General features: G+C 49.9%; 1 protein-coding gene across 1 annotated transcript in view; it reads left to right on the top strand.

The window, feature by feature from the left end:
- The window catches only part of DENND3 (DENN/MADD domain containing 3), an 83655-nt gene extending 70833 nt beyond the window's left edge, over positions 1 to 12822 (top strand). The window contains exons 19-24 of the mRNA XM_011938126.1: positions 3493 to 3632; positions 7603 to 7763; positions 8848 to 8981; positions 10897 to 11024; positions 11101 to 11238; positions 12611 to 12822. Coding sequence (XP_011793516.1) covers positions 3493 to 3632; positions 7603 to 7763; positions 8848 to 8981; positions 10897 to 11024; positions 11101 to 11238; positions 12611 to 12811 — 902 coding nt within the window. The 3' untranslated portion in view covers positions 12812 to 12822. The remainder of the gene's footprint in view (positions 1 to 3492; positions 3633 to 7602; positions 7764 to 8847; positions 8982 to 10896; positions 11025 to 11100; positions 11239 to 12610) is intronic.
- The last annotated feature ends 9377 nt before the right edge of the window (positions 12823 to 22199 follow it).

Here is a 22199-nt window from a genome sequence, read left to right as displayed (position 1 = left end):
TCGCCTTGGCCTCCCAAGGCACTGGGATTACGGATGTCAGCCACTGCTCTCAGCCCAGAAGGGATTTTTAAAATCGTCACTTTGTTTGTTGCATCTGCGTCTGCAGGTGTCAGCCGTAGGCGTCACCCCTTCTCACAGGCCGTGTCTGCGGCTGCACAGAGCACCTGGCCATTCACACACAGAGCTCGTGCTTCAGGTGGGCAGAGAAGCTGTGTGTGAAGTGATTTCTCCATAAGAGAGTTTTTCTCTCTTCACGGGATGCCAGGAAACCCAAGAACGCCATGGACCCTGTCTGAGGAGCAGGCAGCGTCATCAGGGCCGCCCCGCGTGAGGCCTACCCAATGTGTCTAAGCCGGGCTCCTGCTGACTTCGCCAGAGATAACTCCACAGACCGAGACACTTTGGCCGTGGCATTTGAATGCATGGTATTTTTAGGTCCCGGTTGGTTTCCCTGAAATGAAACTCACTGTGGGCTTCCCGTTGTGATGGGCGAGGAGTTCAGGCGGCTTCCCCTCCGGGAGCATCTCAAAGGCCTGCAGAGAGCGCGCCAAGCAGCCGTGGAGAACGGGGAAGCCGCCTTTTCCTGTGGCTGCCAATTCTGGAAGGGGTGGCCGAGAAGCTGGTAGCCGAGCAGGGCTTTTGCAAGGCTTTTGGGATTATAGGGAGAAGAGGTGGTCAGGCCCCATCAAGAAGGGGGAGTCTTGTGACTCCCGTTAGCTTGGGGCTGGGTCTCCGACAGGTTCCGAGGAGTGAGGAGAACCAACCCGCAGGCCCTAAGGCCACAGGTCAGCCCAGGCTCTGCCCAGGGGGAGCGCGCCCCTCAGGGCAGTGTCTCACCCATCGGAGCAACAGACCACTGGAATCGCACCCCAGAAAGACGGGGAGGCCTGCCCTTCTGGACTCAGGATGGAGGCAGCTCCGCAGGGCCGGGGGTCGCTTGAGTATCCTCAGGGGAAAGGTGAAGCCTCGCCCCTTCAGACCACACCGGGGTCAGGCCCAACAAGGCTGAAATCTAAATGCGGTGGTAAAAGCAGGCAAATGTGAACAATGAAAGCAAGCAAACTTCTAAGCGATAGGGCAGAAGAATATTTTCATGACTTTATGGTAAAGAAAAAATTCATAAATTGTATATAAAAATGCTAACCATAAAGGAAAACAGTGTTGAATTTGACTATATTAAAAGCAATGATTTTATCCCTTTTATGTTTTCTGAGACAGGGTCTGGCTGTCACCCAGGTGCAGTGGCGCGATCACGCCTCACTGCAACCTCTGCCTCCTGCGCTCTAGCGATCCTCCCCTGTCAGCCTCCTGATTAGCTGGACTACAGGTGCACACCACTTCGCCCAGCCAATTTCCGTCTGTATATTTTTTTGTAGAGATGGAGTTTTGCCATGTTGCTCAGGCTGGTCTTGAACTCCTGAGCTTCAGCAATCTGCCGGATTTGGCCTCCAAAGTGCTGGGTTAGCGGTGTGAGCCACCACGGCTGGCCTAAAGCAATGATGTTAAAAAGAAGACGCTTTTTTTTTCCTCCTTTCAAATGAGCTGGTTTAATTCATGGTGATACAGAATTGAGGGTAGAAGACCAAAGAGTGCCCTCTGGCAGGCTTCTGGGCGGCTTGACCTTACAGTCACAGCTCAGGTGGGAATGACGGTGAGACGCCACTAGAGATGCCACGTGACGTGCCGCTGTCAGATTTTTAAAGTTTATTCTTGAATGTGCAACAGGCTCCAGGGCAACACTCACTCTAGGTGAAGATGGCAAAAGCTGTCCTGGCAGGGATGCAGGTGTTGAAACAGGAGTGGCGTCCAGGCCGCCACTGCCCAGGCACAGGGAGCATGTGCTTTCCGCCAGGGGTCTTAGTTCCAGCTGTGGCTGGGCCTCCCTGCGGCCTGTGCTTTCAGCCCCTTGAGGTTCTGGTCCATTTTGCTTTCTGCTGGAAGCCTCACCATCCCTGTCCCTCTCCTGGGCCTGCTTCTTGGGCTGTCTCGGAGGCTTCTTGCCATCTTCATGCCCTGCCCTCTGGGAGCTCAGAATCAGAGGGGGCAGCTGGGTGGTGAGGGGGCCACACAGAAGGGTGCCTACGGCCCCTTTCCCAGACCCTGCCACAGGAAATGGACAGAAGACACTTTTGAGAGGTTGCAGATGTAAGTTGCAGACAGGGAAGCGTCTTTAAAATGGCTGCTGCTAAAATCATTGTGTTTAATGTAGTCAGATTCACCAGTCTTTTGCTTTATGGTAATTTTCTATGTAATTTATGAATACAGCACCATGGAGTCAGTTAGGGGCTCATATCCAGAACACCAGGACAGCTGGCTGGGCGTGCCTGTGGTCCCAGTGAGGCGGGAGGGTGGCCGGAGCCCCAGAGTGGGAGCCTGCGGTTTGCTGTCATCGCACCTGTGAACGCTCCTGCATTCCAGCCTGGGCAACATGGCAAGACCTCGTCTATTAAAAAAATAAATAAATAGGCCGGGCGCGGTGGCTCAAGCCTGTAATCCCAGCACTTTGGGAGGCCGAGATGGGCAGATCACGAGGTCAGGAGATTGAGACCATCCTGGCTAACATGGTGAAACCCCATCTCTACTAAAAAAAAAAATACAAAAACTAGCCGGGCGAGGTGGTGGGCGCCTGTAGTCCCAGCTACTCCGGAGGCTGAGGCAGGAGTGTGGCATAAACCCAGGAGGCGGAGCTTGCAGTGAGCTGAGATCCGGCCACTGCACTCCAGCCTGGGTGACAGAGTGAGACTCCGTCTCAAAAAAAGTAAATAAATAAAAATTAAATAAATAAATAAAGTAAAAATAATAATAACAGTTACAAACTAGGGAGAATGAGACACAGACATTTCCCACAGGAGGGCAAGGGGATGGCTAGTTAAAGCCATCAGGCTCATTAGCAATTAGAGAAATGCACTTAAAGCACAATTTAAAAGCCAAAAGCTCCACACCCTTAGAATGGCCAAAATTAAAAAGATGGACACCACCAAGTGTTGGGAAGGATGTGGAGCCCGCGGCACGCGAGGGTGAGGGGGCGCCATGGCACTAAGTGTTGGGAAGGATGTGGAGCCCGCGGCACGCGAGGGTGAGGGGCACCATGGCCCCTGCCGCCATCTCTCCAGCTGCCTGCCCTCCCTGCCTCCCTCCCTCTGTGCCCACCTGCTCCTCTTCCGGTTCCCTCTGCCTGGCTGTTTTCTCCAGTGAATGATCACTCAGCCGGCAGCTCCTGGCTTAGCAAAGCTCGCGGGCATTCGGCTCTGCGTCTGCCTGTGGCTCTGCCCCTGTCTGTGTGGCCCCCTCACCACCCAGCTGCCCCCTCTGATTCTGAGCTCCCAGAGGGCAGGGCAGCCTCTGCCTAGGCACATCTTTGTATGTCCAGCACTTAACATGGGCCTGGCGCTTAGGCGGGTCCAAGAGACGCCTGAGTAATGGCACCAGTCACCTGCTGCTACAGCAAAAGCGTTCCCTCCTAACAGTTTTGGGCTGCTCTCTCTTCTTTAGGGCATCTTGACCCAGCCGAAAAAGTTGAAGATGCTCACCCCAAGTTATGGTGTGCTCTGAGCGATGGCAAGGTGACCGTGTTCGATGCTTCTTCCTGGACCATCCACCAGCACTCCTTTAAAGTGGGCACTGCAAAAGTGGTGAGTACATGAAGTGTCAGGAAAGAAGCCTCTGGATTCATGTGATTTCTGAAACCTTAGTGTGTTCATCCATATTCAACAGGAGGATACAAACTATTCCACAGCATCACTCAGTTTCTGTAAACAGGAGGTCTTAACTTTTACCTAGAGTTTTTAAATTAAATGGAAGCTTGTTCCAACCTTCTACTTACATGTCCTTATTGAAGGAGAAGATAATGGCTTTGACTTTCTCATCTAAAAATAGATTTCAGGCCCCCATCTAAAAACAGATTGCGGCCAGGCACGGTGGCTCAAGCCTGTAATCCCAGCACTTTGGAAGGCCGAGGTGGGCGGATCACGAGGTCAGGAGATCAAGACCATCCTGGCTAACACGGTGAAACCCCGTCTCTACTAAAAAATACAAAAAAACTAGCTGGGCATGGTGGTGGGCGCCTGTAGTCCCAGCTACTTGGGAAGCTGAGGCAGGAGAATGGCGTGAACCCGGGAGGCGGAGCTTGCAGTGAGCCGAAATCAGGCTGCTACACTCTAGCTTGGGTGACAGAGCAAGACTCCGTCTCAAAAAAAAAAAAAAGTAGATTGCAGGGGCTCACACCTGTAATCTCAGCACTTTGGGAGGCTGAGGTGGGTGGATTGCCTTGAGCCCAGGAGTTTGAGACCAACCTGGGCAACAGAGTGAGACCCCATCTCTACAAAAATTAGCCGGGCATGGTGGAGCGTGCCTGTGGTCCCGGTTACTTGGGAAATGAGGCGGAAGGATTGCTTGAGCCCAGGAGGTCGAGGCTGCAGTGAGCCAGGATTGCACCACTGCACTCTAGCTTGGGTGACAGAGCCATACCCTGTCTCAAGCAAACAATAATAATAAGAATAAAATAGATGTCAGTTCTGTGAAGTGGAACCATTGTGGTCTCTGCCTGCTTATTAGGGGCCTCACACGACCCTTTGGGAACAATTTCCTTTTCTTTTTTGAGACAGGATCTTGCTCTGTTGCTCAGGCTGGAGTGTAGTGGTTCAATCACGGCTCACTGCAGCCTCGACCTTCTGGGCTCAAGTGATCCTCCCACCTCAGTCTCCTGAGTAGCTGGGACTACAGGTGCCCGCCACCCTGCCTGGCTGATTTTGTATTTTTTGTAGAGATGAGGTGTTGCCGTGCTGCCCAGGCTGGGAACGATGTCTTCCATCCCATATTGCAGCGCTAAGGTTCCCACGGACCAGGGCCTTGAAATGAACCTACAGAGTTTCCTGGGAATCCTGCTGTTTCCTGGTGGCACAGTGGTTACTGGGCCTCTTTTGGACCAAAAGAGGAGACAGCTGCCTCTGCAGTGACTTGAGTGTTATCCACCTGTCCCCATGTGCCAGGTGGCAGAGACGAGGGTCCAGCAAAACTCAGTGTCCACTCGTCACACACTGGGCCTTTCATTTAGAGCAAGCTTGTCCAACCTGTGGCCTGCAGGCTGCACGTGGCCCAGGAGGGCTTTGAATGAGGCCCAACACAAATCCGCAAACGTTCTTAAAACATGATGAGTCTTTTTGGCAATCTTTTTCCTTTTAGCTCACCAGCGATCGTTAATGTGAGTGTATTTTATGTGTGGCCCAAGGCAATTCTTCTTGGCTCAGGGAAGCTAAAAGATTGCATACCCCTGATTTAAAGCACGTTTGAGTTGTTTCTGATCATTTTAAAACAAGTACAACCGTTAATACATTTTTAGTAATGTGTCCTTGGCGGTGCCGTGGTGTCGTCCTTCCATGAGCGTGGCATCCTGAGTGTGGAAGCTGGGATTCCAGCCCTGCTCATCCCTCCAGGCCTCCAGCGGCCCCTCCTGCCTCCAGACTGTCATTTCTTGGGGATTTTCCCTGTTTGCTTGTCAGAGCTGCGAGCTGCCACTCCCTGCAGATCTGTGTGCGTTTCCCTGTCGCCCGAGAGGCTGCCGAGTAGCTCCCGGTGCTCTGCGGCCCCACACTCCCCCGCACCGTGGGCTGCACGCCCTTTGTCCATGTTTCTTCTGTTCTTACTCACGGGTTTGCAGATGATTTTCACATTTAAATTGCATTTTATACTTTTCAAAATATTTTCGCATCTACACTGTCCTCCTATCCGGTGGGTTCACCCTCCGAGCAGCCACCGCATCATGGGATCTGCCGAGAAACTCTCATGCCTTATTCCTTGAGCATGATAGGATTTATTTTTTTTCCATGTTTAATGTGAAAAGAACACTGCAATGGGGTATATACCTAAGTATATATTAGGCATCGGTTGGTATCTTTTTTGTTTTTCCACAGGGTCTTACTCGCATTGCCCATGGTTGGAGTGTAGTGGTGCAGTCACTGCCCACTGCAGCCCGGACCTCCTGGCTTAAGCGATCCCCCCGCCTCAGCCTCCCGAGTAGCTGGGGTTGTAGGTGCACAACACCACAGCCAGCTAATTTTTGTATTTTGAGTAGAGGTGGGTTTCACCATGCTGCTCGGGCTGGTCTCAAACTCCTGGGCTCAAGCAATCCTCCCGCCTTGGACCCCCAAAGTGCTGGGATTACAGGTGTGAGCCACTACACTCGGCCATGGTATCAATTTTGATGGCTGTGTTCCCTTGTCTAAAAATAATGTGGCAATCCATGGTACAGTATGTGCTTGCAAAACTGCTATAAAACAAATACTGTGAATTCAAATACATACCACCAAGAGGGTGGGACCACCCTGAGATACCTGAATAGCAAACTTTACATGTTAGCAAGGTAATAAGAGATTGCTAAGTCATTTCCCCCCATATTCAAATCATGAGTCTCAGATGATAAATAAGATCCATGATACAGTAAAAATATTGACAAAAGTCTAGTAATGCTTTAGACGAAACAAAAAAAAAAAGGAAAAATTAGGGAAATTATTTTTCTAAATTTAATTTTTTTCAGCCCATTCTTAGTTATAAGCATGTCAAGTCTGGGCGCAGTGGCTCGCGCCTATCATCCCAGCAGTTTGCGGGGCCTAAGCAGGAAGATTGCTTGAATCCAGGAGTTCGAGACCAGCCTGGGCAATATGGGGAAACACCATCTCTACTAAAAATGCCAAACATTAGCCAGGCGTGGTGGCACATGACTCTAGTCCCGGCTACGCGGGGGGCTGAAGCGGGAGAATCGCTTGAGCGCGGGAGGCTGAGGCTGCAGTGAGCCATGATCATGCCACTGCACTTCAGCTTGGGTGACAGAGTGAGATCCTGTTTCAAAAAATTAAAATTAAAATTAAAATTAAAAAAATTCTGATTTCAAAAAGTCTAAAAGCAATCATTGTGTTGACTTTGCTTAGCCAGAAACCCTGAGCACACCCTCTAGACACTGGGAGCACTGCCAGTTCTGCTCGTTCATATATAATTGATCTCATCATTTAGAGATTCTGTATCTGCAAATTCGACTGCCTGCTAATATTTACTTGTAACTCCCAAAACAGATACTCGTAGTATTTTCTTGGAGATCCACAGACATGCGTGTGCACAGAGTGGGGAGAAACTTGAGTCGCCTGATGGGTATTTTCTGGGCCAATGGGTGTCCTTTCCTTGGCCTGATTGGTGCCACGGTTTTCACATGTTTTGCTTTTTGTTGGTGATTTTGCCATTTAAGATAGCCTCAAGCATCGAGCTCCCTAAGCACGAAGAGGCGTTGATGTGTCTTGCAGAGAAAATGCATGTGTGAGATGAGCTTGGTTCAGGCCGCAGTGACAGTGCTGGCAGCCGTGGGTTCCGTGTCAATGAATCAACCATGCATAGTCAATGAGGTGACCGTAAACACAGCACGCAGAGAACAAGGTTATGCACTGATGGGTGGATGAGAACGTCAGGGCCAGAGGCTCCCAGGACCCTGAGCCAGCGTGTCCCCTAGGAGTGGTGGCTCCATATCTGCTAATTCAGCATTTGCAGTAAATGTATAGAATATGACTTCACCAGTATCGAGACTGACTGATTTCTCACATTCCCGTGGCCTCCCGTTAGAACTGCATGGTGATGGCTGACCAGAACCAGGTGTGGGTTGGCTCGGAAGACTCCGTCATCTACATCATCAACGTCCACAGCATGTCCTGCAACAAGCAGCTCACAGACCACTGCTCCAGTGTCACGGATTTGATTGTGCAGGATGAACAGAGGGCACCCAGGTGCGGGTGGGCTCTGCTGGGGAGAAGGGATTGTTTGGCTCATGGGTGGGCAGAGGGTACAGCGGGTAGGGTTCCCAAGGCTTATGCCCACAGGGCCAGGCGGGGCGTACAGAGTGAAGTGGATCTGGAACGAGGAAGGCTGGTGGTGTCCTCGGTCCGCTTCTGCTCACGGGTGCGGAGAACCCATGAGACCAACGGGGGCCAAGCGTGGTGATGAAGGCTCCACACTTGGTCTTCCTGCTGAGCTTGCTGTGGGCATGGTGGCCTGGGGCAGCCCCCGGGAGGGCACAGCCTCCCAGAGGAGCGCCAGCCGTGGTGTCAGAAGCCTGGACTCGCCTGGGAATCGCCTGAGTGCTCAGTGTTGGCCTTGGGCTGCCCGTTTGCTGCCGTGTCCCACAGTGGGAGCAGCAGTGAACACAGTGGGCAGCTAGGGAGATGGGAGGAGGAGGTGGGGTCTCCTCAAGCAGAGGCCCGTGGTGGGGACGGTGCTCAGGGCTGCCCACTTGGTCCAGGCAGCCCCAGCCCTGGGGGAGGGGCTCCACTCCCCACTCCTTTTTCCCCTGACTCAGTGTCAGGGGTGCCTGTGTCAGGCCCTGTTGGGGTGGGAAGGGAGGTGCTAGGCTGGAAACAAAGCTGGCTCAGGAGGTGCAAGGGTGGCGCAGGGTGCAGGCTCGAGCCCAGCCCTGCCCCACAGCCACCTGCACCTGCACCGACAGCCAGCCCATGTCACCTGAGAGCTCTGAGGAGCGTGCTGGCTCCCTGGTCCCTTGTGACGAGGTTCCATTTCAGTTCATGGTCATGTCGTGGTTCGATGACCAACACCTCACTCAGCCTGTGGCCTGCGGTAGCGGGAGAGGTGGATGTCCTGAGAAACCCGCCTTTTTCTGCTGAGTCAGTTACATTTGAGCCAAGCCTGGCTGTGGCCGCATTCATAGTATGTTTGCATGTTATTATCATGTTTGCAGGTTATCCATGTTGAGCACATTTTCTCTTATGGCAACTTGGTTCTTCCCTGGGTTAAAACTTGCGCATGTTTTCAAGGGCCTGAGTTAAAGGTGTGTGGGTGTGTGTTTTGTGCCCCCAGCAAGGTGTACTCATGCAGTATGGACGGCACGGTGCTGGCGTGGAATGTGAGCACACTGCGGGTGACCAGCCGCTTCCAGCTGTCGAGCGGTGGCCTCACGTCCATCAGACTGCACGGCGGCCACCTGTGGTGCTGTAAGTCCGGCCCCTGCCCTCAGAGCGGGCGGCCTACCTCCCTGCTCTGGGAAAAGGATGCTGAACGAGAGCAGAAAGCCTCCTTCCATTGCTTCACGCCTTTCCAGTCTTTATTTTAAACTTGGGATCCCTTTCTGTGGCCGCAGAAACCTTTACTCCACCTGCACTGCTGCTCCTGCGGGTTCCCCAGGCCTCCCTCAGCTTTTCCACCCGGCGGCTGATGGGATGCCTGCCTTGCCCGGATGCACCACTGCTCTCCTGCCCCTCACCTTGGCTTTCGCTGTGCCCTGCTCTGGGGTTGAAGCTGGCCCAGGTGTCCCCCGGAGTCACGGCTGCTCCTCTTGGGAGGCCTCTGTGTGAGTCACGTCTCCACACCTGGGGGCAGCTGGCAAGCCCGTGCCCTGTTACCCTCGGCCGCTTGGCACAGAGCTGCAGCCTGGGACTCTCCGTGGACCCAGACTGGGCATTTTGCCCGGGGGTGACGGGAGGAGCAGGTGCTTTGCCTGGCGGCTGTGTCTGCATTTCTGGACACCCCAGAGCACGGAAGTTGCCTGCACTTTGAGGTCTTCCTCGGCCTGTGCCAGATTACATGAGTGACGGCTGGAAATACATTTTCTTCTTTGTAATGGAGGCATGTTTCACATACAGTAAAGCCTGCCAAAAAATGCTCAGTTTGTTGTGTTTTGACAAACATCTAAACTACATAACCATGAAACAAATCAAGATATGCAGCATTTCCATCACAGCTGAAAGCATCTGTGCCCCTTTCCAGGCCATGCTCCCATTCCGGGGATACAAGTGCTCTTAGTTCTGTCACTCTGAATTTGATTTTTACAGAACTTTCTATAAATGGACTCTACAGTATGCCTTCTTCTGTATCTGGCTTTATTCAGTCAGCAGAATGTTTACAGTATTCATCGCTGACGTTCTGAGTATCAATATCAATAGCTCGTTCCTTCTTGTAGGGTAATATTCCATTGTGTGCGTATGGAACAACTTGCTCATTCTTCCCCTGCCCCAAGTGGGCACTGGGTTAACTCTGCTTAACTGTTTGAAAAACTGTCAGACTGTTTTCTGAAGTGGCGGCATCAGCTTCCACCCCACCAGCAGTCTCAGGCTTCGTTTCTTCACATCCTCACCCAAACTGGTTCTCACCTGTTTTTACTGACACCATCCCGGCAGGAGTGAGCTGGTGTCTTGTGGTTTGGATTTGTGGCTCCTTCATGGCTGATGGTGCTGAGCACTCTGTCATGTGCCCGGTGCCCACCGATGTCTCCTCTGGAACAGTGCCCGTGCAGGCCCCTGCCCACCGTTCTGCTCACTTTCAGGGCCAGTGGCGACGTGGTTGGGTGCAAGCCAGCGATTGTCCTTCTTCACCTCATCTGTTGTTTGTTTTGTTTTTCCTTTCTTGCCCTCTTTTGTATTGAATATTTTTATGTTCAATTTAATCTTCTTATTGTTTTTAAGCATTGTATTTTTGTTTTATTTTTCAGTGGTTGCTCTAAGAATTGCAATATGCAACCTTAACCGGTCACCCTCCTCCTTAACTAACTATGATACTGCTTCACGGATAGGGTAAGAAGTTTACAACAGTATCAACTGTGGTAATCCCAATAATATATTCTTCACAATTTTTTGCTTAAGCAGTCAATGATCTTTCAAGAAAATTAAGAAAAATTAAGAAATTGCCCATATATTTACCTTTTCTGGTGAGCCTCATTTCTTCTTAAAGACCCAGGTTTCTATCTTGCATTTTTTCCCAGTAGACCTCACCTGTGCGCACCTCAGGCACCATGTGGCACATGGCGATCCCCCTGTCACCACGCGGGAAAGAGCAGTGGGCCCAGCTCCGGTGCTGGCCTCTTATGTTGCCACTGGCGCTGCCTAGCCCCATCCTAGCGCCTTCCTTCCGCAGGCACAGGTAACAGCATCATGGCCATGACAACGAATGGATTCCTCTGTCAAGAACTGAAGATTGAGGAGATTGAGGAGAACTTCAAAGGCATCAGTACCTCCTTCCTGGCCTTCCAGCTCCTTCCCGAGGTATCCCAGCAGGGCCTGTGGGCCTACCATGCACGTGGCCCGGGGCCCACAGCCCACACCGTGCCCTGTGTTTCAGCAGGAGCAGCTGTGGGCGGCCTGTGCAGGACGCAGCGAGGTTTACATCTGGAGCCTGAAGGACCTGGCCCAGCCCCCGCAGAGGGTGCCCCTCAAGGACTGCTCTGAGATCATCTGCATGATCCGGGTGAAGAAGCAGGTAGGGTGGAGGGCCCGCCACCCCCTGCATCCCCTCCAGGTCTCACTTGCCCTGACTGCGTCCCCATGCTCCCGAGAGCCAGCCGCACGCCCTCGTGCCCTCCTGCCTCAGCCTCTTAGGCCCCCCTCCTAACAGGCACGCGCAGGGCTGGCGCCAGTGGGCCCACAGGTCACCATGTGCTGGTTTCATGGTGTGGTCCAAGCACTCCACAGTGCATTCCCCCAAACTGGATGGCTTCAAATGACAGAATTTAATTTTCTCACAGTTCTCGAGGCTGGAGGTCCAAAACCAAGGTGTCATCAGAGCTGCTTCCCTCGGGGGTTCGGGGGAAGCGTGCACTCCAGGCCCTTCTCTCCGCCACCCGCTCGTGTGGCCGCCATCCTTGGCGTGCCCTGACCGTGGACGTGGCACTCTAATCTGTGCCTGCGCCACACGGCGCTCTCTCTCTGTGTGTGTGTCTCTTATGGGGAGGCTGGTCATACTGGATTAACCACATGTGAACTATCTGCAGACTCTTGTTTCCAAAGAAGCTCACATTCTGAGGTTCAGGGAGGACATGGATTTGGGGGGACACTGTTCAACCCATTAGAGTCTGCCCTCTGGCCCCCCAAATCCACATCTGTCCCACATGCAAAACACACCCCCTCCGTCACTGCATCCCCCGAAGTCCTAGCCCATTCCAGCATCGGTTCTGAGCCCCAGGTCTCCACGTGAAGCCAGTGCCCTCCGATGTGGGTGAGCTGTGGGCGGGTCCCACCTGGGGCAGAACTAACCTCTTCCACTGTGAACCCGCGCAGCTAGAAACAGGCTGTCTCTTCCCAAAATACAAGGCTGGGCCAGGCAGAGGCTAGACATTCTCATCTGCAAAGGGAGAAATTAGAAGGAAAGCTGGACTTCCAGGCCCCGAGCAAGTCTGAGACATGGTGGGGCGGGGGCGGGAGAGGGGAATTCATTTAGCATTTTCCCCCATAACTTAATTGGGATATAATTGACAAATAAAATTATATAGATCTAAGGTATACAAGGTGATATTTCGATATACATTGTGAAATAATCACAAGCTAATTACCGTATGTCACCTCACACAGGTGTTTGTTTTTTGTTTGGTGAGAACACTTAAGATGCAGCCCCAGCACCTTTCCAGCACGCAATGCAGTCTTGTTCCCTAGAGGCCCCTTGGCCATTAAGTTCTAAGCCTGAGAAAGGTCCTCTGCACCTGCCAGGTGGCCCTGACCCTCAGGCGGCAGAGGCCCTCTCCAGGAAGGCCGTAGATTTGGAGGCACACGTGTCAATTCCGGGTAGCCAGGCAAAGCCCTGGCACGCCCGGGAGGGACTTCTTTCCCCGCTGACCACTCCTGTTTCTCCCTGGCAGGTCTGGGTGGGCAGCCGAGGGCTGTGGCAGGGAACACCCAGGGGGAAAATCTACGTGATTGATGCTGAGACGAAGACCGTGGAGAAGGAGCTGGTGGCGCACATGGACACCGTGAGGACACTGTGCTCAGCCGAGGACAGATACGTGCTGAGTGGGTCGGGCAGGGAGGAGGGGAAGATCGCCATTTGGAAAGGGGAATAAACGTGGCTGAGCGTGCCGAGTGGAACCTGCCCTATGTGTGGGGACGGGCTGCCCCCTAGAGCCCGCCAGGAGCAGAAGCCTGGAGGAGTGGCGGGACAGGGCAGCCCAGGCTCAGCGTGGAGCCCGCTTGCCGTGTGGCCAGCCGCAAGACCCATGGCCACGCACCTGCTCTCAGGCCTTCGGGCACCCTGGTTACACTGCACCAGGGGTGTGTCTCAGGCGGGCAGCTGTGTCTTGTTTGTGATAGCCTCTGCTGGGAGGTTACTTTGTGTGTTGCCTAGAAAGTTCTGGAATCCACAACCAGGGGCTGGCACTGAAGCCAGCAGCTTGGCCGAGTCACAGGTGACCCGTGGCTCTCACGTCTCTGGTTTTACCTTTCCTTACTTCATTCATTCACTCACCCAGTCCTTATGAGTCACCAAGGAACACCGGGCTGGGCACATGACAGTGAGCCGGGGGCCCCGGGACCTCCAGAGAGGCCTGGGAGAAGGGTGGTTCAGGTAACCACTGTGGTCTGTCTCCCATCAGAGAAGGTGGACAGGGCCTACTCAGGTGGAGGGGACCACCCTGGGATCAGGTGTTTGGGACAGGGGTTGGGCCAGCTGGGGCCAGCTGAGGCCAGCTGTCTTTTTTCCTTTTATTTTTAATAAATGTAAAATTTTTATAATAATCCTAGAGACCTTTTTTCTACCAAAGATCACAGACCAGAAAAAGTTCCATCTCAAATATCATGCTCAGGAAACTACACGGGATCAACAGGAAAATACCGTCATGTATGATCTCGTCTTCCAGTGTGCCGCTCAGTTTCCCGGAGCCCGCGTGCGCGCTGCACATGTGTACGCGCAAGATGCTTTACTGAACTCAGCAAGATCTTAGCTGTACGTAAATATTTGCAAAAGAGACCCTTTGCACCTTTTTACTGTAATGTTGAGATTTCATTACTTAAATGTTTTATGGAAGGGTCTGGTGTGGTTGTTGGAGCTGGAGGCAGTGTCTCAGCACGTGCTGAGGGCGTGGGGCCTGACCCCTGGGCACGAGCCCTGGCTTCCCAAGACGCAGCCCCAGAGCTGGCTCATCCTGAGGGTCTCTGGGGGTGTTTGCCAGGCTCCTGGGATGGGCCACTTCCAGAAACTCTGCAGTGCCTCCAGATGGAAAGGTGGGCCCGGTCTCTGGTTGGGTCTGCATTTTGGAGAATCCTCACCACGGACCAGGTTTTCCCCCAAGGCTCAGCTTTGCGTAGCCACTAACTCCTTGGGGCGGTCTGAGAACGTGGGCGGAGCAGACCTACGTGGCCTCATCCTCCCCGAAGGCTGTGCCTGCAGCGAGGACAACTTTCCACTTTCTAGCTGGGGAGAGGTTGGATTTTGCTTTTGTAAATACATGAATCCTTATGATAAAAGCCTGTCAGAAATACGTTTATAAATTATTTAATGCCAGTCCTCATGTAACCTCAGGTATCTTCAGCTTGTGGAGAATAAATTTGGTTTAATAAACACTGATGTCCAGCTTCCTCACTTCACCCGACAGTGACTGGGGGAAGGTCTTGAAAATGACCCAGGCCCATTCTGAACGTGCTCCTTCCTCACTCCAGGCACCGGTCACGTTATTTTAATGCAGATTCTTCAGGTCTTTTCTCCATGGTGATAATTTCCAAGATTTTACTTGACAGGGTAATGCGTTTTAGGAAATGGTCACTCATATAAAAGAGAAAACAGAGGTGAACAGAGGTGCTAGCCAGGGAGAACATGTGCTGGGCAGGCCTGGGTTCCGTGTTTATTCTGTGTGATGCAAATAGAATCCCGGCCAGTGTTGACTGAAATGGAAAGGGCACTCTGATGCCTTCGAGTTTTTCCCTGTGCTTCGGAGAGATTCCATGAGGAGTGATTTGTCACGGAAAGGCCCCAAATGAGCCGGAATTCATTCAACAGACTGTGATGCCGTCCCTGCCTCTGCTTTAGAAACCTGAATTAAATTGGGGCAAAAAAGTATTTCTCCTGACCCAGAAATATTTTCATAGAATTTAAGTTCTCCTGCCGTATTTCAAACAACAGAAAAGAAAGCTTGCTTTAGGGCGCTGGCACTGTTCACAACGCCAACCAAAGGCTTACCCCAAGTCCCCGTCGCTGATGCAGAGGTTGTAGAGACAATCACCTGGTAACATTTCTATGATTGGTTCTTGGAAGATGTGTGTACATCAGCTGTTTTCAAAGGACAGCCCTTAGCATCGGATGTGACTGTAACATCTGAATTAAAAGTGCATGAATTTTGTCTGCTTCTTGAGGATTGCTTGCGCAGATGACGGGGTGCTTTCTCCGCATGGCTGAGGAAGGCATGGTTGGAGAGTGCGGCAGGGTTGCCGCACTGTCTCTGCTGTCCGCAGCTGTCTGCATGTCTTGGAGCGATACTGTGCCATCCCCCAGAAGGCAAGGCAGAGGCTCACAGACACAGAGCTGGCTTCTGTCGCCTGCGTTGCTGCCGCTGAGCTGCAGTGTGAGCCGAGGCGTGCATAGGACTGGGGGGAGCTCTGCAGTTATCGGCCCTGGAACCTTGGTGGATTCTGAGAGACACAGCCTGGGGTCACGGGCATGGCAGATGCACTGGGGCCAGATGGGAGCCTGATCCAGGCCTAGCTGCAGATCTGGCCACAAGCCCTGAATCCCCTGTAAAACGGGGGTGGTTCCTTCTTGCAGGGCCCACATGGAGACCGACAGATGCACACTGAACACCCAGTCTGTTGCTGAGCTCCCAGGAACATCTCAAAGAATGCTCCATCCTGGCCTGTGTGCTGGGCCCATGAAAACATGAAGGGAGGAGAAATGGGAAAGTGATGGCTCCTGTTGCGGGTTGAATGGCACCCTCAAAAACACATGTCCATGTCCTGACCCCCAGCACCTGTGAATCTGAACTTACCTAGATAAAGGGTCTTTGCAGATGTAATTAAGGATCTGAAGATGAGCCCCTCCTGGATCCGGGCGGGCCCTAAATCCAGCAACAAATGTCCTAAGGAGGAGAGGAAAGGACATAAGGAGAGGCCACGTGAAGACAGACGCAGAGGCAGGAGCAATGCAGCCACAAGCCCAGGAGCCTGGAGCCATGGGGAGCTGGAAGAGGCCAGGACGCTTCTTCTCCCAGAGCCTTCAGAGTGGGGGTGGCCCTACCGGCACCTGGATCTCAGACTTCTGGCCTCCAGAACGGTGAGAAAATAAATGTCAGGTGCATGACCCCCACCGCCACGCCTGTTTGCAGTGTTTGTTCTGGCAGCCACAGGAAACTCTCCCAGCTCCTGTTTGTTGCCTGTGTGTTGCCCGTGTGCCCCGGTCAGGTGCTGTGCCAGGGGCTTTAGGGGCACTGTTGTGTATGACCCTCAGGACCCTGTGGTATGGAGAGGATCACCCCCATTTTACACCCAGAATACTGTGGCCCAAGTACTAAGAGCAAAGCGGAGGTTGGGGGCATATACTCCTCCCTCCAAGAAGGCAGGGCTGGCCTTCGAGAGGCCCTCAGAAGCTGCTCTTGCCCTGGCGTGCAGCCTTTCTTTCTGCCAGTGCTCTCACCTTTAACAAGGCACTGGGAGGGGCTGAGGCGGGTGGTCCTGAGATGTGTTAGCAGCAGCCCCTGGCCCATTCAGGGAGGATCCTGGGATGAGGGAGGGGGTAAACTCACCTTACTTTGGTGGTGGAGAAGAGTAAGTCGCACTAGCTCTGCATCTTTCCCTGAGGGCCAAGGGGGCGTATTCTGCGGCTCTAGGTGCTGGGCCAGCAAACCACTGCTACGGTTCTGCTGGGTCTATTGGTGGGCATCCGGGGCTAGGGGCTGAGGCCCTGTGTGCAGAGGTTGACAGGAGGCTCAAAGGAGATGGAGTAGGACAATGGTGCAGGTAGTGGGGCCTGAGCATCACTGACATTCCCACAGGGATGGCTACAAAATTAAATATTAAAAAAGAGTTACCAAAAAGACAAGAAAGCAGTGACAGTGGAACAAAAAGCCAGATGTGTCAAGTAGAAAATAAGTAGCAAGATGGTAGACTTCCACCTAACCATATTGATAATTACATTAAGTGTAAATGGATGCAACACTCCAATTAAAAGGCAGAGGCTGTCAAACTAGATCTAAAAGGAAACCCAACTATAAGTTGTCTACAAGTGACTCACTTTAAACATAAAAACACAAATGAGGTAAGAGTAGAAGGATGAAAAAAGTTTTAGGCTGGATGTGGTGGCTCACACCTATAATCTTAGCACTTTGGGAAGCTGAGGCAGGAGGATCACTTGGGCCCAGGAATTCAGGACCAGCCTGGGCAACACAGTGAGACCCCCATCTCTATAAAAACATTAAAAAATTAGCCAGATGTGGTGGTGTGGACCTGTAGGCCCAGCTACTCACGGGGCTGAGGTGGGAGGATCGCTTGAGCCTGGGAGGTCAATGCTGTAGTGAACTGTGATCATGTCACTGCACTCAGCCTGGGTGACAGAGTGAGACACTGTCTGAAAACAAAAAGTTTTACTATGCCAACAGTAAGTATTAAAAAGCTGATATGGTTATATTACTATCAGACAAAACATACTTCATGGTATACTACAAGAAACAAACAGGGAAAGCATCATAATAATAAGGTCAATTCATCAAGAAGATGAATTAACTAATAATAGAGATTTAAGAGTTATGAAGCAAGCACGGTAGAACTATAGGAGAAAATAGACAAAATCCATAATCATAGAGATTTTAACACTCTTCTCTCAGAAATTGATAGAAAAAGTAAATAAAAAATTAGCAAGGATATAGATTTAGCAACACTGTCCACCAGCCTGACCTGACATAGAACACTACAGCCAACAACCGAAGAATATCCATTCTTTTAATGTGCACAGGGAACGTTCATCAAGCTGGATCATATGCTGGAATCAAGCTGGATCACATGCTGGGCTATAAAATAAATTTGAAGACTTAAATATTACAGACTATGTTCTCTGACCACACAGAAATGGAATGGGATATCAACAGTGATAATATGCCTAAAAATCCCAAAATTAAAATTTTGTTGGGAAATTAAACAACACACTTCAAAATAACCCATCAGTCAAAGAAGAAACACAAAGGAAATTAGAAAATATTTTGAACTGAATGACAGTGAAAACACAATATATCAGAACGTGTGGGATGCAGGCCAGGCATGGTGGCGCATGCCTATAATCCTAGCACTTTGGGAGACCAAGGCAGGAGGATCCCTTGAGCCCAGGAGTTCGAGACCAGCCTGGGCAACACAGGGAGATGCTCTCTCTTCATTTTTAAAGAAAATTAAAAACCAAAATGTATGAGATGTAGCTAAGGAGAACAATTATAACTTTAAATGCCTCTATTAGCAGAAAGGTTTCAAATCAGCTATCTAAATTTTAATCATAATGTAGAAAATAAATGCATATTTAAATAAAATAAGTAAAGGAAGGTAATAGTAAAGACCAAAACTTAATGAAAGGGAACACAATCAGCAAAGGCAAAAGTTGGTTCTCTAATTGATAACCCCTATCAAGGTTGATCAAGAAAAACACACCGTGCACGAATTTCACTCCAATGTCAGGAATGAAATGCGATGCAGATCTTACATACGTCACAAAGATATTATGAATAGCTAGTTTAGATAAAATACGCAAATTTCTTAAAAACAACTTTATGAAACCAACACAAAGAGGAATAAAATCTGAGGAGTCTTACGTCTATAAAGGCAATTGGTTTGTAGTCAAAAATCTCCCAGAAAGACGAGCTCTCTAGGCTCAATCGCTTTCACTAGTTAATTCTAATAAACCCTTAAGTACGGTATAATAGAATTTACAGAAACCCTTTCAGAAGAATAGAAGAGGAGAGAACCCTTCCAAACTCATGTTAGGAGACCAGCATGAACCTATAGTTGACAAAGATCTTAAAGGAAAATAAAATTATAGATCAATTTCCATCAGAAATATAGATGCAAAATTCCTTGGGTATCTACCCAGAGGAAAATAAGTCATGATATGAAAAAGTCACTTGCATGTGCATATTTATAGCGGCACAATTCGCAGTTGCAAAAATATGGAACTAGCCCAAATGCCCATCAATCAGCGAGTGGATAAAGAAAATGTGGTGTATTTACATCATGGAATACTACTCAGCCATAAAAAGGAATGAAGTAATGGTATCCACAGCAACCTGGATAGAATTGGAGACCATTATTCTAAGAATGGAGAACATCATATGTTCTCACTGATATGTGGGAGCTAAGCTATGAGGATGCAAAGGCATGAGAATGATACAATGGACTTTAGGGACTCAGAGGGGAAGGGTGAGACAGGGGCAAGGGATGAAAGATTACACATTGGGTACAGTGTACGCTGCTCGGGTGATGGTACACAAAAATCTCAAATCACCGCCAAGGAACTTATCCATGTAACCAACCACCACCTGTTCCTCAAAAACTTCAATTAACAACAAAAAAAGGGCCAGACACCGTGGCTCACGCCTGTAATCCCAGCACTTTGGGAGGCCGAGGTGGGCAGATCACCTGAGGTTAGGAGTTTGAGACCAGCCTGACCAACATGGAGAAGCCCCATCTCTACTAAAAATACAAAAAAAATTAGCCGGGCTTGGTGGTGCATGCCTGTAATCCCAGCTACTCGGGAGGCTGAGGCAGGAGAACTGCTTGAACCTGGGAGGCAGAGGTTGCGGTGAGCTAAGATTGTGCCATCGCACTCCAGCCTGGGCAACAAGAGTGAAACTCTGTCTCAAAACAAAACAAAACAAAACAAAAAAAACCACCGATGCAACATTCTTAGACAAAATATTAGCAGATTGAATCCAGCAATATTTTTAAAGGTTAATGTATCATGACCAAGTGAGGTTGCAAAATGCAAGGTGAATTTAACATTCAAAATTCAACCAATGTAACTTAACATATCAGTAGAACAATGGAGAAGAGCCATAACGATCATCTCGATAGACGCAGAAAAAGGGAACTTCCTCAAATTGATAAAGGGCATTTAGAAGAAACCCACAACAAGCATCATACTTAATGGTGAAAGACTAATTGCCTTCCCCCTAAGAACGGGAACAAGGCAGGGATATTCACTTTCCCCCTTGCCATTAACATTGTACTAGAGATTCTAACCAGGGCAATAGGGGGGAAAAAGGCATAAAGATTGTACTGGTTCAGCAGAACATTGAGGGGGAAAAAAAAGATGATTGTACTGGAAGAGGCAAAGCTGTCTTTATTAGAAGACAGCAAGACCATTTATATAAATCCTACAGAATCTATTTTAAAAACTAGAATATTTTTCTAGTTTTTTTCTATAAGGTACTGGATTCAAGGTCAATATACAATCATTGCATTACTATATTCTAACAGAAAACAACTTGTAAACTTTTAAAATACAGTAACATAAAATAACACATTCAGTAGAAATAAATTTAATGAATGATATAAAACACTGAAAACTCAAAAACATTGCTCAGAGAAAATGTTAAAGACCAAAATAAAAGATATACCATTTTCATGGACTGGGAGATTAAATATTTTAAATATGTTAGTTATCTCCAAATTGACCTGATAGATTCAATTTAATCCCAATCAAAATGCTAACATAATTTTTAAAAAAGAAGTTGAGAATTTGATTATAATATATATGGAAATGCAAAGTAGAATATTTAAGATAACCTTCAAAAAGAAGATCAAGCCAGGTGGGATGGCTCAAGCTAGAGGACTCGTATACCTTTATGCTTTACTAAAAAGCTATAGTAATTAAAATAGGGTAGGATATTTGACATAAATATAGATAATTAAACCAATGGAACAAAATATAGGGTCTAGATGCACAAGCATAAAGTCAGTTGACTATACAAAACAAAAATTCCAAGACAATTCAGTAACGAAAGTCTGCTCAGCAAATGGTGCTGCAATGACTGGATAAATGTATGGAAAAGGGAAGCAGCTCAACACTTATCTCATTACACATAATTTAACTCAAGGTGGCTCACTGACCTAACTGTAAAGCTAGAAGCTCTAGAAACAAGCATATCTTTGCCACGTTGGTGCAAAGATTTTTCTAGAGAGCACACACACAAAAAGCTAAACACTAAAGAAAAAATTGATAAATTAGACTTTATCAAAATATTAAGGAAAAAAGAAAATATTTGCAATACTGCATCTGACAAATAATTTTTATCCAAAATATATAGTTTTTACAAATCAGTAACAAGATGAACAGCTCAATTTAAAAATGGGCAAACAAGGCCAGGCACAGTGGCTCATACCTGTAATCCCAGAATTTTGGGAGGCCGAGCAAGGCAGGAGGACTGCTTGAGCCCAGGAGTTCACGACCAGCCCAGGCAACATAGGGAAACCCTATTTTTACAAAAAAAAAAAAAAAAAAATTAGCAGGGCATGGTGGTGTGCACCTTCAGTCCCAGCTACTCAGGAGGCTGAGGCAGGAAGATGGCCAGAGCGAGCCCACGATGCTTCAGTGAGCCATGATCAAGCTTGGGCACTCCAGCCTGGGCAACAGAGGGAGACCCTGTTTCGAAGAAAAAAAAGAAAAAAGAAAGAAGTCATACCCTGGAATGCGAACAGCTATTAAAGAATGCAGTTGGTCTACATGCAGGAACAAGGAAAGTTTAAGATATTTTGCTAAACAATAAAAAACGTAGATTGCAAAACTCTGCATAGTGGTCCAAATTTCGTTAAAAAAAAAAAATTAACAGTAGTGTGGAGACAAAGAAAGATGTGAAGACTGGCCAGGCGCAGTGCCTCACGCCTGTAATCCCAGCACTTTGGGAGACCAAGTGTTGAGGCGAGCGGATCATTTGAGGTCAGGAGTTCGAGCCCAGCCTGGCCAACATGGTGAAACCCCATCTCTACTAAACGTACAAAAACTAGCCGGGTGCGGGCGCCAGTAATCCCAGCTACCTGGGAGGCTGAGGCGGGAGAATCGCTTGAACCTGGGAGGCGGAGGTTGCAGTGACCTGAGATTGTACCATTGCGCTCCAGCCCGGGCGACAAAGTGAGACTCCGTCTCAAAAACACACACACACAAACAAAAAGACTGCGAGTTGGGAGGCCTGGGACACTGATTCTCAGTCTTGGCGACTTCTTCTTGCCCTGTGATGGCCGTTGGGCACACAGGGCTCATCCTTGGTGAGCATCCTAGCCTGGTCGCTCGGGGGCGCGTTGGCGGGGTGCAGGTCTGGTGCTCGCTCAGGCGGGCCAGGCACCCGCGCCAGGTGAGGCAGCTAGGCGGGCGGGGAAACACAGGCCCCTGGCCCCTGCCCCGCCGTCTTGGCCGCCCATGACCTGGGGGCGAGGGTGCTCGTGGGGTGCCTATTCCACCTCCCTGCCCACAGGCACTGGGCCCCGGGCGGCCACAGG

Source organism: Colobus angolensis, unplaced genomic scaffold, assembly GCF_000951035.1.
Source record: "Colobus angolensis palliatus isolate OR3802 unplaced genomic scaffold, Cang.pa_1.0 Scaffold17, whole genome shotgun sequence".
NCBI lineage: Eukaryota > Metazoa > Chordata > Mammalia > Primates > Cercopithecidae > Colobus > Colobus angolensis.
Note: the sequence above shows the minus strand (reverse complement) of the source record. Positions and strands in the feature narration are given on the sequence as shown.